Source organism: Hordeum vulgare, chromosome 6H (genome assembly GCF_904849725.1).
Source record: "Hordeum vulgare subsp. vulgare chromosome 6H, MorexV3_pseudomolecules_assembly, whole genome shotgun sequence".
Classification (NCBI taxonomy): domain Eukaryota; kingdom Viridiplantae; phylum Streptophyta; class Magnoliopsida; order Poales; family Poaceae; genus Hordeum; species Hordeum vulgare.
In genome coordinates this window covers 64,126,442-64,139,476 of record NC_058523.1, presented here as the reverse complement: position 1 = coordinate 64,139,476, position 13,035 = coordinate 64,126,442, and the positions used below count along the sequence as shown (strand labels likewise).

Here is a 13,035-nt window from a genome sequence, read left to right as displayed (position 1 = left end):
TACGATCATCTTATTCAGGAGAAAAGTATAGGCATGTAGTTCTACGTGTATATATCATAATTGCAATCAGCTCGCTAATTCTTTTGTTCACATTGTTAATGCAGATGAATGTTTTTTTATCTAAACAACGGCTCGATCATTGGTATTATTTCTAATTTAATTTGATCTTGCTCTAAACAATACCTCTGGCTAATGATCATCATCAAACTAACTTTCATTTTTTTAGATGTTTCTCGCGTAGTAATGCACGTTGGGCCACTTCAAACAGATTATTATGCAGTCAATGGCATGAGAGAAATAGCAATAGTCGCGCGCAATTATGAAATAGTTTTTCTTCGACTATTTGACAAAAAACTAGATTTATACGAGGAAGATCTGAAACAAGCGGAGTACACCACTTCTATTCTTGAAGCCTTCAACATGGAGGTTGATCATGCATCCAGTAAGGCTGGTTACCTTGATTTATAATGCATTTGATTCTTCATGCCACTATATTAATTATATATGAATGTATGCCAGGGTCCCTTATTGAAACAGAAACATCCCAGCTCACATTTGAACACCGTCCGACATTCTCCGATGGCGCGAGCGATGATTTAGAAGGTAACTCTTTAGCGACGTACATATTTTTTGCAAGCGAATTGTTTTGTTGTGTCCCGATATATCTATTTATGTTTGTCTCAGATGTTAGGAAGGACGCGCGTCGTGACACCTCTCTTGGGGACAGGGTTAAAAGGCTGGTGTTGCATCGATGGGAGCAGTACAAAGATGTCAATGACAAGCTACGCGAGCGCGTTGAACTGACAGAAGAATATCAAGCAAATAAAAGGAAGATAGAAGAGCCATCAACAATGATAAAACTTAAGGCTAGGGTGACAGAAGAGCCAATTGAAGAGCAATCGACGATGTTCAAATTTACGACTTTGCGTATGCACGGATGGGCAAATTGAAGAGCCAATTAAAACGGATGTGCTAACTTTATGAATGTTTTAGTTATTATCTACATTTCAAAACAAGTTTGTCCATGTTCATAGATTTACAATTACCTTTAACATTGTTCTAAGATATCCAAATTCCATGCTATCATTTTATCAAGTAATCTTTTCATATCATATTTCGTATGCCGTGGCAACGCATGGGCATTTAACTAGTAAAAAGATAATACGACTATTAGATGCAATATTATTTACTTTATCTTTGATAATAAGTGGGTTAGTCTGGTTCATTGTGTCTCAAAGGAGGACTTCTATTGTGTCTAACAAAGATAATAAACTAATCCCTAATAGAACTATTATTGGGTACCGTATGTGTGTGGACTACATGAACTGAATAAAGAGACTCATAAGGACCATTATCCACTGCTATTCATCGATAAGATGCTCGAGAGGTTCGCTAAGAATACACGCTTATGTTATCTTGATTCATACTCTGCATTTTCTCAAATAACAATTCAACCAAAAGATCAGAGAAGACAACCTTCACATGCCCCTTTGGTACGTACGCTTATCGAAGAATACCTTTTGGATTATACAACGCACCACCCTTTCTGTTATACTTGCTGATTTTATTGAACAAATGGCGGAGGTATTCATGCACATGTTTTGGATCAAAGATACAAACATAAATGTAATGTAGCCTCCTTCATTAAGAGTAACTGAACAATGGTGCAGCCCCACTTGTTCGCCGAAATAAACTTGAAAAAACAGAAGATATATTACATTTGGCTGTGTCAGTTATACCCACGTCAAAAAATTGAGCAGCGGTGTGGCACTAGGATCTCCAGGGTAGTACTTTGTACCCAAGTTAAACTCTACGGTGTGGCTGTTGATGCGCAGAGTTGTTGCCGCCCTGCCTCTGTGCATACAGATTTTACCAATTCAAGTTATTCTTGGCCTGTTGGAGCTTTGCATTGTAAGCGCTTTCCAGTTCCTCCTGCAAAACTACATGGTAAATAAACTGACATTGTAGCAAAGTGTTCGTTTCATGTAAGCAAATACAAAAAAATGTAGCTTACTCCCCCACTATTCTCTGAACAACTCTCAGTTTTTTCGCTTACTTGCTCCCCCTGAACCTCCAATACTGGAACCCCTGACGGCAGTTTTGCCTGCGACATCCACATACCACATTGCAAGGGTGGCATTCACGGCCCAGGGTTTTTTGTCCATGTGTCCATCCACATCACCCTTCTCATAATCTCTAAGGCTACGACCCTCTCCTTCTCCCACACTCCTCTTCACACGACTTAACCGCCGACATTTGCCCTCAATTTTAAAATTAGCATGAACTCAATCAAGTAGAACTCCGACGCCGGCCAGGGGAAGGAGCCCACAGACCCTACAGTCTTACCGCACATGCTTGGTGGCCTGGAACAGGGCCCTTCTCTCAATGGCTTAAACCAGCGTAATGCTTGTGCACCATGTGAGTGCGCTTGGCTGAGTATAACAAATTGGTAGAAGGAAGAACCTTTAGGAACAGCAAAGATTCTGCGGCATGAGGCAGAAGGGTGATGGGGCCACCAGTGGCGTAACTGGTGGTGCGGATGACATGGACCACCGAAAACCACTTCAGGGAGTAAATTAATCTGGTGTTCAAAGCTCAGATGTCTTAAGCCAAAAAGAACTCCATGGGCTTGTCCGGACAAAGAGCATACTTGTGACAAGTATGATGCATTTTTTCCTAGCAAATATGTCATAGAAATACTAACAGCCAGCCTGAGAATAACGCTAACAAATGACGGTGAAGTTGACCCTTTTCAGCTTAAAACGTGGAAGATAGCTTGACTGAAACTAAACGAGTTTGTCAACTTCTCAGGAAACATCAAATCCCTAGAGACTAGAGGGATTCTTCCAACCAAACCGATATGAAAGAAGATCATCTCGTTATTGGCCCAGCTTCTACTGTATCATGTTGATCAACTAGGAAAAAATTACATGGCTAAGTCAAACTGTTAGATATCAACGCATTTTGATAATGATACGACCGTAGAAATATAGCAGCAAAGAGCACATACCTTGCAAGCTTTCAGCATTGGTTGCAGAAATGATGTTCTGAAAAATCTGATAGATTTCTCAAGGGATGTCCTTTCCCAGTCTGTAATTCAAAACAGGGTTATGAGGTGTACCCAAGACAAAGATTGTATGGTACAAAAATGTCATTCACAAGTTATAAATGACGCACTTCAACACAAATCCCAAAAGGTGTAAGTTCAATAACTTACCACTCTCAGAATCAATCTGCATACCAGCAGCATTGAGCTCTCCTAATAGCTGGGCATGTATGGTAAATTCAGAAGGTCAGTATTGTGTTATCACTTATCACGCATCGGAAGGCACAAATAAATTTTAGCACATAATATGTTTGTTATGTTTGGCTAGGAAATACTTGTGATAGGGTTGGAACAGTTGAAGGATCAAAATCATCACAATTGTTGGGATCAATAGGAACACAAACACGTCCTGGAGAAACATTGGAACAGTTGTTAGAACTAACGAGATGACAAAATCATCAAACATACAACTCCAAAAGGCAGAAGTGTAGGCATACTGTGTTAAAAGTGTGCATCATTCAAGGAACGGCCATATTAGAAACTTCTATTGGATAATAAGCTCCATGTTTCTTTTTTCCATGTATGGAACTGTGCCGCCTTATTACATTAGAACGCTAAAATTAGAAATATATCCGGCTTTTTACCTGTCTTTGGGTGTATGCAGAAAGGGGCTTTCAGTAAATGATTCATGTGTTTTGACACCTGATATACAACATCAAGTCTGATTAATGGACATAAAAGATATCAATGATTCATTTGCTACCAAAATGTATTTGTGATGATTTTTCTTTTACCTCCATGTCAAGTCTAGGATACGTGTATGAGAAGACAATCTCTTCTACACATCTGCGAAGCCCCTGCGTCTGAGACATAAAAATGGTTTATTAGAGTTACCCATCCTACATTTCAAAATGATAAGCTGAGTCACAAGATGCAACTGTAATTTGTAAGTCAGAAATATGAATACTGCACAGTTCACACAGCAGCCCGTTGAATCTCGAAAGGTATATGTATACACACACACACACACACATTTACTGCAGTCAAAATTGATAACCGGCATATATGCAATAGAAAGGAATATAACTGCAGGAGATTAAACACTAACCTTATGTTTTCCTGACTGCAAGGTCGTCTTTAACTGCTCCCATCTTGCTGCATTCACATCTTCCTTCGAAATAGAGGACCGTCTATTTCCTTGCCACCTATCATGGAGCTCACTAGAAACATCTGGAAATGAAAATGTCAATATCAATGATATCTGAGGAGCATTGTCTCAGCTTCTTAGGGTTTTTTTCTTTTCTTACTTCCATCAGGAATAAGTTCGAGTATCTTCTGGCATTTCTCTTCTGAAGCAAACAGTTGTTGGCTGTGTAATAATTTGTCTTCGAAGAAGCATTTCAGAACATCAGTGTATGATCGTCTGCAGGAGCATAAAGTTTTAATAAAACCTATTTGTGACTGACACAAGATGCAAATATCACAGACGGTTATGGTTTAGGCCGTACGCAAGGAAAGGGTGTAGGACGGGTCCAGTAAGCGTCACCTTCTTCAATGCATTCTCACCACCCTGAAAAAAGGTAATGCAGACCAACAGATTTCAGAAAACAGACGGGGAAACGGGGTTTAAGAGTTATGAATCAAGAAGTACCACCTTATAAACACGGAAATAGTCAGCAATTGCAGACCTTTGTTCATTGCTGAGCCTAAAAGGAGAATAGAGATGAGTTTCACGATCACCGAACCAAGGAAACAAAAAAATGTTTTCTTCAGCTAAAAAAAGTTCTCGTAAACATACTTTCTTGCTCTACTATCACAAACCCAGCAATGGACACCACGGCGACCACTATATACCCACAGTATGTGATTGAAACCAAAATCGCCTGTAAATACATACTTCCAAAAAAATTATCGCAGACCAAGAAAGTAATAGACTGCAATTCAAGTGGATTATCCAGAATTTTCGTATCAACATGTGAATGCCATGTGTGCTTAAAGTAGCAAAAGAACTTACCTCTAAGTGAAGTATCCAGGATCTTGATAACAATGGTCATTAATGGCCAGCAGTCCAGACAGGTGTCGGCTCCAGAGCAGCAGTACCTAACATCATCATAATCAGATATATCCTGGGAATATTGAAAAAATCACAATTAGTAACAGCTGAAAAAAGATAACAGGACACACTCAAATGATGGGAAAAAAACATGACATGTTTCTTACGATATCAAAAATAAGTTCTCTCTCCACTGGTACGAAGACATTATTGCCAGACTGGGCATAGGCGTGTCGCTTTGCAGGCTACAAAAACATATTTTCATTTGGCAATTTGCAGGCTACATAATATAAACAATTAAATCGAACTAAATAATTGGCAACTTTAGTGATGCTATATCATACATCCACACTGTAGAAAGGTCCAATGTCAATCTTGAAAGGGCACTTCTCTTTGATAGAACTCTCCAGTTCAGATACACTGTCAAAGGATTGAAACCGCAGATAGATATCATTCTCCAGCGTAAACGAAAGCTCACGGCGCCCAATATATGACTGATCACATCCCGGATGCTTCGCATCTACCAAAAAAAGATTCAGTTAACAGAGGAAGACAATCAGTACCTAAACCGAAGTAGTATAGTGTGATCACAGACCATTTCCATAGGAAAGCCACTTGAAGAAATCACCATATGGGAAGAGCTTTGCTGCAATTGTGACTAATCATCAGAAGTGAGTTTGAACTTTGAACTTAAGCACAAGACATTATTATTTTGCATTCATCTAAAGTTATCTTTAGAAAACAAGCACAAGAAAATGGTGGGGAAGAGCTCCTGGGGTGAGAGTTCTTGAACATAAGTGCTTCCACATTTTTAGGCATAAGAGCATAATAATAGCAATAACCGCAGAACTAAAAAAAATATGCTGCAAAACTAAGCCTTCCGTGTGGAATCTTACACCATAATTTTGTATGGTGTAACAGAGGTAGTACAAGGGATTGAAATTTGCCACTCATTTCAGGTTATTTACCCAATCAATTCCACACATTATGATTTACGATGGAAAAATGACTCTGGCATTTTACCGTAGTAGATTCGGAGGTAATCGGTGTTGAAGCCGTCAGGCATAGCAGTTTCGACTTCTTTCTGCTGCACATCGATCTCCATGGTCTCAACTCTCTTATCCTCCATATCGGAGGACTGGATCAATCAGGCAGGCTGAATAACAAAAATCTAATCAAAGATTGGGTGGATATGTAGATTAGTAAAGTACCACACAGAAAGCAAGCATATCAGCATCTAACTGAACAGATAGAAAAGAATAATTTTGATGTTGATTGCTCAATGGGGGTAGCAAAGCAAGGATCCCCAAGAACAGAACAAACTTTTGAAAAATCCATCCATTCAAGCAAGGTTTCCTTACAAACAAAAGAACAAATCAATTATCACTGTGGACTGATTGATGTGGATTCAGTACTTCCACAGATCAACGATGCAGAGAAATGGTAAAAAATATTTTCTGGCAGCGGCTAATGTGCGAGCAAGATGAGTTGGAACTCTTGAGAAAATTAGCACTGGAGATGAGGCCTGAAGTTTTCCCTTCCAACTGGACCGGGGAGAATGTATCAGGCGTATAAGGGACTGCGCCACTCAAGCGCATAAAATACTACCTAAGCTCCATTTTGGCAATTAGAATTGAAAATGATCCAGTGATTTTAAGAGGCAATTATACTTCAACATGAAATCAAGATGAGCTGCAATTCTAATTTTTGCTGTTTGGTTGAGAGAAAGGAAATTAGAATTGCTTGGTGAAATCAACACAAATCACTGACTTTTTTGGAATTGGATACACTTTGATGTCTCGTTGCTTTTCACCGTTTGGACAGGAAAATATATGGTTATTTACCTGCCTTGCAATACTTATTACTTCCACTTTTACGTATTTAGCAAAAAAAAAAATACTGACTCCACAATTAATACATACATTGAATTGTGCGTCGCTTAGGCTCACTTTGTGATTGCTGAACTTGTTTTAAGATTCACGACGGAAAAATAGCAAAAACGCAGAAAACCCTGGTTAGCATTCGAAAAGATAGGAAATGGCTAGCTGTAAAATCTGGATTATCATAAATCCACCTCTACGTTATACACAGCCTTAATGTTCAGAATTAGCAAAAATACTTCAGATCAATAATTCCATTTGTGCTACAAACATGAGGAACAATGCAGTCAATACCATATGCTCCAGGGGATGAGGATGGACGGACAAAACAAGATTACTACCAGAACAAGAAAACATGGGTGTTCCTTGACAAATTCAGAGTGTAAAAAGTAAAAAACATGCATAGTACAAACAGCACCACCACCAGATGTACGAAGATTTTAAAAATTACCACAAAATTACATCAGGTTGACCTGGTTTGCTACTGAAACTTGGTCCGCGACACTATTTGACCTGCAAAAGGCATGAAACGTTTAGGGTTTAAGAGATTGGCCGGGTTCTAGGGTTTTCCAGGAGAGAATGGGGAAAAGTTGTCTACGAGCAGCGCAAGCAGGAGAATGCCACGGGACGGGAGGGGAGGAGAAGAGGCGCGGCACAGGGGAGAATGGGGAAAAGTTGTATACGAGCACCTGTGCCGTCGCCAAGGGATTCGACTGCGGTCGAGAGCAGAAGGTGGCGGGAAATGGAAGTAGTTTGGCGCCAAGCGTTGCTCTTGGTCCGGACGCGCGAGAAGCGCCCTAAAGACTACAGGAGGAAGCAAAGAGGGTGATGTTTTACAATAAAAACATTTCAAGGGGAACCTACCATTACATTGTTCCCCTCTGTCCGGGTTTATAAAGCGGACATAGATTTTAAATTTCCAGCTTGACTAACAAAGTGTAGATATGTTTACAAACTGTATTCAATACAAATCTAATGATATATTTTTAATCCTAGCATATAACACATGTTTCGCTGGTAAATTGAAGGTAAATACTTGTGTCCGCTTTAGAAACCCAGATAGACTAATTTATTTATGCAAGAAGTCATATGTTAGACAAGTCGGAGACTTGCAATAACACCTTTGACAAAAATATCTTCCTCGGAAATTAACCTGCTCAACGTTGAGCCTGCTCCGCGACATGGGCATGTCGCCCTTGTGTCGTTGTAACTATGGTCGGAAGACAGACACCAAGATGTTGAAAAGAATGGTTTCGTGCGAACTAAGACGAAAACATACCCACCCTCACAACCCCAAGGATCAGATCTTGAAAACCCAACATGCCCACAACAACATACCACCACGACAAGGTTGGGATACTTGTTTCATTGCGCCGACACCTCCACCATCTAGACAACAAATGACAAGAGAACATCAAAACCAAACCCTAGACCAAATCTCTCCCATCAAGCACAAAGATTCATGGTCTCTCTGCTGTCCCCCGACGCCAAAAAAAACTTTGGAAGAGTCAACTTTACACAATTGCGAGTCATTTTGCAGACTTCACTCTTCATCAAAAATATAATGCGCACACAAAGCTTGACTCAAATAATAGCAAATCATGGGCCATTTTTTGTATGGTAAATTAGCAAAATCTTCGTGTAGCCAACAAAGTCGCTACCGAGTACACGCAAATTATCTGGCATACAGATCCATGTATAATTAAAAAAATAATGCCGTCCTGAAGCCATTTATCTAAAAGACTATCTCATACAATTCTAAAGCAGCAAAGCAGCCGTGCAGGAGAGGATGTTGTTGTCACTAACAGTCTCATTTCTAGAAGATTTAAATCCAACAAACAATCGGAAAAACCATGTCAAACACGTCTGTTATCTATCTACAATTGCGGCAACAGAGTCAGACTGTCGGTACATCCACACCACAATGCGCACATTGCAAGATGCCAATTATAACTAAGCATGCAACTCCTGGACCAACGCTGAAGTATCCACCACCTGATGGCTATGAATCATGGCCATTGGCAGCAGGAGCAGGAGCTTCTGGTGCTGCTTCTAGTGCGAGATGTTGCTGCTCAGCGGTTGGTGCTTCAGCAACTCCGTTCTGCTGCAGGGCATGAGATTTATATTCAAATGAGATAACTGAACCGATCAAAATACAGAAACAGACTCTTTATTGTTCTTTGAAAATCCTAACCATATTAAGTCTGAACTTCAGAAAAAAAATCCAAAAATAATCTATCCCTCTAATTCCGATAGGGACATGTATATTGTTGTAGTTTCATTCAGAGCTTACAATAGAAGCTTCTAGCAGTTCAGAAAATGGTACACAACATCGACTTCCGGTACGCAACATCGACTTCAGGTTATGAACGAAAATACAAAAGAAGAAAACTATTTATATCAAATCTGATAAGGTAGACTGTCAATCCAATGGAAGGGGAGAATTAGTGCTTACAGCGTCATCGGTTGCAGGCGGCACAACTTTCAAAGGTGTATGACCTTTGACCTCTCTCATCATACCCTAGGAAGGAGAAACACGTTGAAGAATCATTAACATATGAATATGTAAATGCAAAGTCAGGCATGAGGTACTCTAACAATGTGGAAAAAAAATCCTGTATTGTTGTCATTTCATTGAAGTACTAACCAAACGATTTAGGTGGAAGTTTCAGAGGGGGGATGGGGGTGTTCAACTTTCATGAAGCTCATGTTACAAACCAGACTAGCTGGAAAAAATTACTGACATGTAGTTTATCACTTGGTATTAAAAAAAACCATTGTTGCTGATAAAGTTAAAACCATCTTGCTAGAATATCAGAGAAGAGCATCCAACATAACAGGCGGTGCAGAAGGATATTTTGTTACAGCTGGACTATAGACTACTAAGAAATTGTTCCTTATTGATGTTAAAGAAGACATGACTTCTTTACAGTATATCTATATACCAATACCAGTACCAATATAAAAAGAGGGAGTTGCAGAGATCCAACAAATCTCACCTGCTCAACCACATACATCCAATGGTCTATGTCGTTTCGGCGTTTAGTATTGAACATGTTTAGCACTAAACATATTTAGCACCATCCACTAATTAATATCATGCCTAATATCAACGTTTGCATAACCAAGCAATTACATTCTACCTAATATTCATATCCAATTTATACCTTGCCTGATATTAATATACAATACAATACAATTAATATCTTGCCTAATATTAACACTTACACAATTAGTAGTAGGTTGTGCAACAACACAGCCTGCTGCAGATGTTGGTGAAAACAACAAGGTAAATAAACATACTAACACAATACCACAAGAATTTAAGTACCTTGTTTGCCCATGCGAGTCCACATGCATTGCACAGAGTCCTTGGTCCATCCGGTCCTCGACGCATCATAGGTGTATTGTTAGAACTGATACCACAATGCTGACATCTGAAAGAATTGGATAGTGAAACAACTGTCAAATATATAAGTACTATTATCTTTTTGTATTCTGAAGCAAGCTGTTGCTACAGATAAACAGTGACATGTACTAATAAAAGTGTTCAAGAAGCATCTCATGCCATCCAATGATCACAGGTACTTCAACCAATACCAACTAAATCTTCGGTAAGCAACAACCGAATAGCAAAAAATAGTGAGATAGAAGTGCTAGGCTTGGTAACAATTATCGATGCACGTCTTCAAGCTAGCATTGTAATCCCCTGATTTCAGTTCTATGTAGCATCACAGCATGAGCTTACAGAACAACCTTGTACGCAAGAGTATGAGATAGTGATACAGAGCCAACGAGAAGCCAGGCAACTAACACACTATACCAGACAGTAAACTACGCTTAAATTGTTCATAACAGCAAACTCCTGGCTATCCTACGCAGGCATATGGAACATCACACCAAACCTAACTTCTGTACTGATTTACAACGAAATCATTTATTCACAATCTGTATAAGGCTATGTTTGGTTAAACCTCTTTTGGTGAGGATTGGAGAGGTTTGGAGGGGATTGAGGTGGATCTTGACTTATAGAGGAATTAATCCTGCCCAATCCACCCCAATCCTCTTCAAACCCCTTGCAAACGAACAAGCCCTAAGAGAGAACTTATTTGTATGCAAGTATAGTCATTCTCGACTTATGGAATCCGGATGATGAAATTTTCAAGCGCCTACATATAACCAGCACAACAGTTTGTGGACTTACACAGGCGCAGAAGGGGGCCGGCCTTCCACTGCACCCCAATCTGAATTAGCCACGGATGCGGCTTCTTCGGCCTTCGCTTTGGATGATGTGAACTGACCTTTATGGCGATGCATCCTGCAAATGTGAACAAAAGTATGTATGGTGTCATGACACAGCATGCAAAGGGCAGAGCTAACTTTTATGTTACCAAGCTAACACTGACCTATGTGCAACTTCCTTCCTAACAGAATAGCGGATCTTCTTATCGAAGTTCCTTTCCTTGCGCTTTTCGCGGAACCTCATCAGTGATGCCATCCGGTGTGAATTCAGCCTCTATAACGCAGAGTAGATACAATGACATAAGCAACACGTAATTCGAAAGCTTCTCAACGGATAAATGATACAGCTCACCGAGTGGAGTCTAAACCTTACTGTATGATGCCGAAGACGACGGCCCCGCGCCCATACCCGGGCCGAGCTCCCTTCCTCCAAGCAATAAGAGAACCGCTTGCACCTGTCAGATTACCAGATCAAATAATTAATTTCCAGCCAATCAAAGTAGACTAGGAAAGGAGAACGAAATTTGCAGGGAAGGGATCAGAGGGGCGGCACCTTCTCGGCGGACACAGACTCGAAGACGAACACCTCGCCCTGGAAAGAGAGAGTGAGCGTGTTGGACGGGGCCTGCGGCGCGCCGCCAGCCTCCATGCCGAGCGGCCCCGCCGCCCCGTGGTGGGCGTGCGCCGCGGCCGCAGCGGCTTCCTCGTCCATCGGGACGGCCTCCCCGGTAACGTAGTCGTACGCGTACCCATGCCCTTCCTCTCCCTCCTCCTCCCCCTCTTCCTCCCCCTCCTCCTCTTCCTCCTCCTCCTCCTCGTGCTCCAGATGCGGCTCGTACTGCTCCATCGCCCCCGCCGCGGCCTCGGCCTCGGCCATCGCCGCCGCGGCCGCCTCCTCGTCCTCCGCCGGCTGCTGCGGCGGGGGGCGCTCCGGGCCCCGGCGGGGCTGGTAGGGCTTGCTGGCGTCGTGGTGGCCGCTCATGGTGGGGGGCGGGATCGGATCGGACGACGGGGGTGGAACCCTAGGCAGGGCCTCGTTCGGGTGTTAGTAGCCGCAAGATGGGGTTGCGACTCGCGATGGAGCGCGTGGCGTGTGGAGCTTTTGGGGTGGGATCGTGGCCGTTCGATCCGCACCGCTTTTGGCTGCTCTTTTTCTGGCGATGCCTTTGGAATAGCCGAATAGCCTTAGGCTCCGCTTGGAATAGGTGTAAACTTATACACCTGGATCAGTCGTAGTACAATTTTTATCTGGAATAAAAACGATTATTTAAGGTATGTATCAATTATACACATGTATTAGCTCCAAACCGACTATCCAAGCACGCCCTTATCTGCAAAATGTTATTTATTGGTCCATAAAATACAATGAATTACTCATTTTTGAAAATCTTCTTTTCTGGAAAGGCCCTAGATCATATATTAAGTACCACGGAATCTTAAAAACATAAAAGTATCACGGGTTCTAACAAACACACTCATACTCGTACATAGAGATAAAGATACATTTAAATTCTTCGTGATGCCAAAATCTTCTTCCTCCTGCATTCATCTGCTATGCATCGTGAGCAAAACTTGACGCCACCTCCGGGCCTTCGACTAGCTGATCAAACATTTTTTAAACCCAAAGAAATTGTAGAAGGAGTGACTAGAAAGTCGTCGATGTAGACCAGAAGACGTGAGAGGCCACGATATGTGAAGCTAATCATCGTTCTAGAGAAGAAAGCCACGATAAGGTCCTGCGAAAACTCTAAAGATTGTGAATGCATGTCAAATCCATACGGATCCACCGAAAACAAAAACCGACTGGATCCGGG

The 13,035-nt window shown here is 41.3% G+C and overlaps 3 protein-coding genes across 8 annotated transcripts; 1 reads left to right on the top strand and 2 right to left on the bottom strand.

The window, feature by feature from the left end:
• Positions 1 to 390: 390 nt before the first annotated feature.
• Positions 391 to 1,106, top strand: LOC123401067. Its single transcript, XM_045094781.1, has 3 exons — positions 391 to 442; positions 520 to 603; positions 685 to 1,106. The coding sequence occupies exons 1-3, from the start codon at positions 421 to 423 to the stop codon at positions 948 to 950; spliced, it is 372 nt and encodes a 123-aa protein (XP_044950716.1). The 5' UTR covers positions 391 to 420; the 3' UTR covers positions 951 to 1,106.
• A 588-nt stretch (positions 1,107 to 1,694) lies between these two features.
• On the bottom strand, positions 1,695 to 7,768 carry LOC123403052 (DNA primase small subunit-like). Of its 4 annotated transcripts, none has more exons than XM_045097025.1 (18): positions 7,669 to 7,768; positions 7,431 to 7,492; positions 6,123 to 6,270; positions 5,695 to 5,745; positions 5,444 to 5,619; positions 5,267 to 5,344; positions 5,061 to 5,172; positions 4,845 to 4,929; positions 4,701 to 4,752; positions 4,555 to 4,616; positions 4,354 to 4,469; positions 4,155 to 4,276; positions 3,841 to 3,909; positions 3,691 to 3,748; positions 3,382 to 3,455; positions 3,218 to 3,266; positions 3,011 to 3,090; positions 1,695 to 1,932 (listed from the first exon to the last, which is right to left on the bottom strand). In XM_045097025.1, exons 3-18 carry the CDS (start codon positions 6,226 to 6,228, stop codon positions 1,870 to 1,872), a joined length of 1,353 nt encoding a protein of 450 aa, XP_044952960.1. In that variant the 5' UTR covers positions 6,229 to 6,270; positions 7,431 to 7,492; positions 7,669 to 7,768; the 3' UTR covers positions 1,695 to 1,869. The 4 variants fall into 4 exon arrangements, with proteins under 4 accessions (XP_044952960.1, XP_044952958.1, XP_044952961.1 ...); XM_045097023.1 differs by having other exon boundaries at positions 6,123 to 6,255; XM_045097026.1 differs by lacking the exon at positions 7,669 to 7,768 and adding an exon at positions 7,578 to 7,665.
• An 800-nt stretch (positions 7,769 to 8,568) lies between these two features.
• Positions 8,569 to 12,293, bottom strand: LOC123402834 (GATA transcription factor 17-like). Of its 3 annotated transcripts, none has more exons than XM_045096792.1 (7): positions 11,775 to 12,277; positions 11,590 to 11,676; positions 11,386 to 11,495; positions 11,184 to 11,297; positions 10,311 to 10,416; positions 9,435 to 9,500; positions 8,569 to 9,080 (listed from the first exon to the last, which is right to left on the bottom strand). In XM_045096792.1, exons 1-7 carry the CDS (start codon positions 12,201 to 12,203, stop codon positions 8,982 to 8,984), a joined length of 1,011 nt encoding a protein of 336 aa, XP_044952727.1. In that variant the 5' UTR covers positions 12,204 to 12,277; the 3' UTR covers positions 8,569 to 8,981. The 3 variants fall into 3 exon arrangements, with proteins under 3 accessions (XP_044952727.1, XP_044952726.1, XP_044952728.1); XM_045096791.1 differs by having other exon boundaries at positions 8,569 to 9,083; positions 11,775 to 12,240; XM_045096793.1 differs by lacking the exon at positions 8,569 to 9,080 and adding an exon at positions 9,133 to 9,335 and having other exon boundaries at positions 11,775 to 12,293.
• Between the last annotated feature and the right edge of the window lie 742 nt (positions 12,294 to 13,035).

Bases quoted from the DNA above. Each gene is read 5' to 3' on its own strand.
- LOC123401067 (XM_045094781.1), top strand. From the start codon at position 421: ATGGAGGTTGATCATGCATCCA. The intron at 443-519 runs GTAAGGCTGGTT...AATGTATGCCAG, and splicing joins GGAGGTTGATCATGCATCCA to GGTCCCTTATTGAAACAGAA. The intron at 604-684 runs GTAACTCTTTAG...TGTTTGTCTCAG, and splicing joins CGCGAGCGATGATTTAGAAG to ATGTTAGGAAGGACGCGCGT.
- LOC123403052 (XM_045097025.1), bottom strand. From the start codon at position 6,228: ATGGAGGATAAGAGAGTTGAGACCATGGAGATCGATGTGCAGCAGAAA. The intron at 4,617-4,700 runs GTGGTACTTCTT...ACCTTTTTTCAG, and splicing joins ACTATTTCCGTGTTTATAAG to GGTGGTGAGAATGCATTGAA. The intron at 3,910-4,154 runs GTTAGTGTTTAA...TTTATGTCTCAG, and splicing joins TGCAGTCAGGAAAACATAAG to ACGCAGGGGCTTCGCAGATG.
- LOC123402834 (XM_045096791.1), bottom strand. From the start codon at position 12,203: ATGAGCGGCCACCACGACGCCAGCAAGCCCTACCAGCCCCGCCGGGGC. The intron at 11,298-11,385 runs GTCAGTGTTAGC...TCACATTTGCAG, and splicing joins AGGAAGGAAGTTGCACATAG to GATGCATCGCCATAAAGGTC. The intron at 9,501-10,310 runs GTACTTAAATTC...TCTCCTTCCTAG, and splicing joins GACTCGCATGGGCAAACAAG to GGTATGATGAGAGAGGTCAA.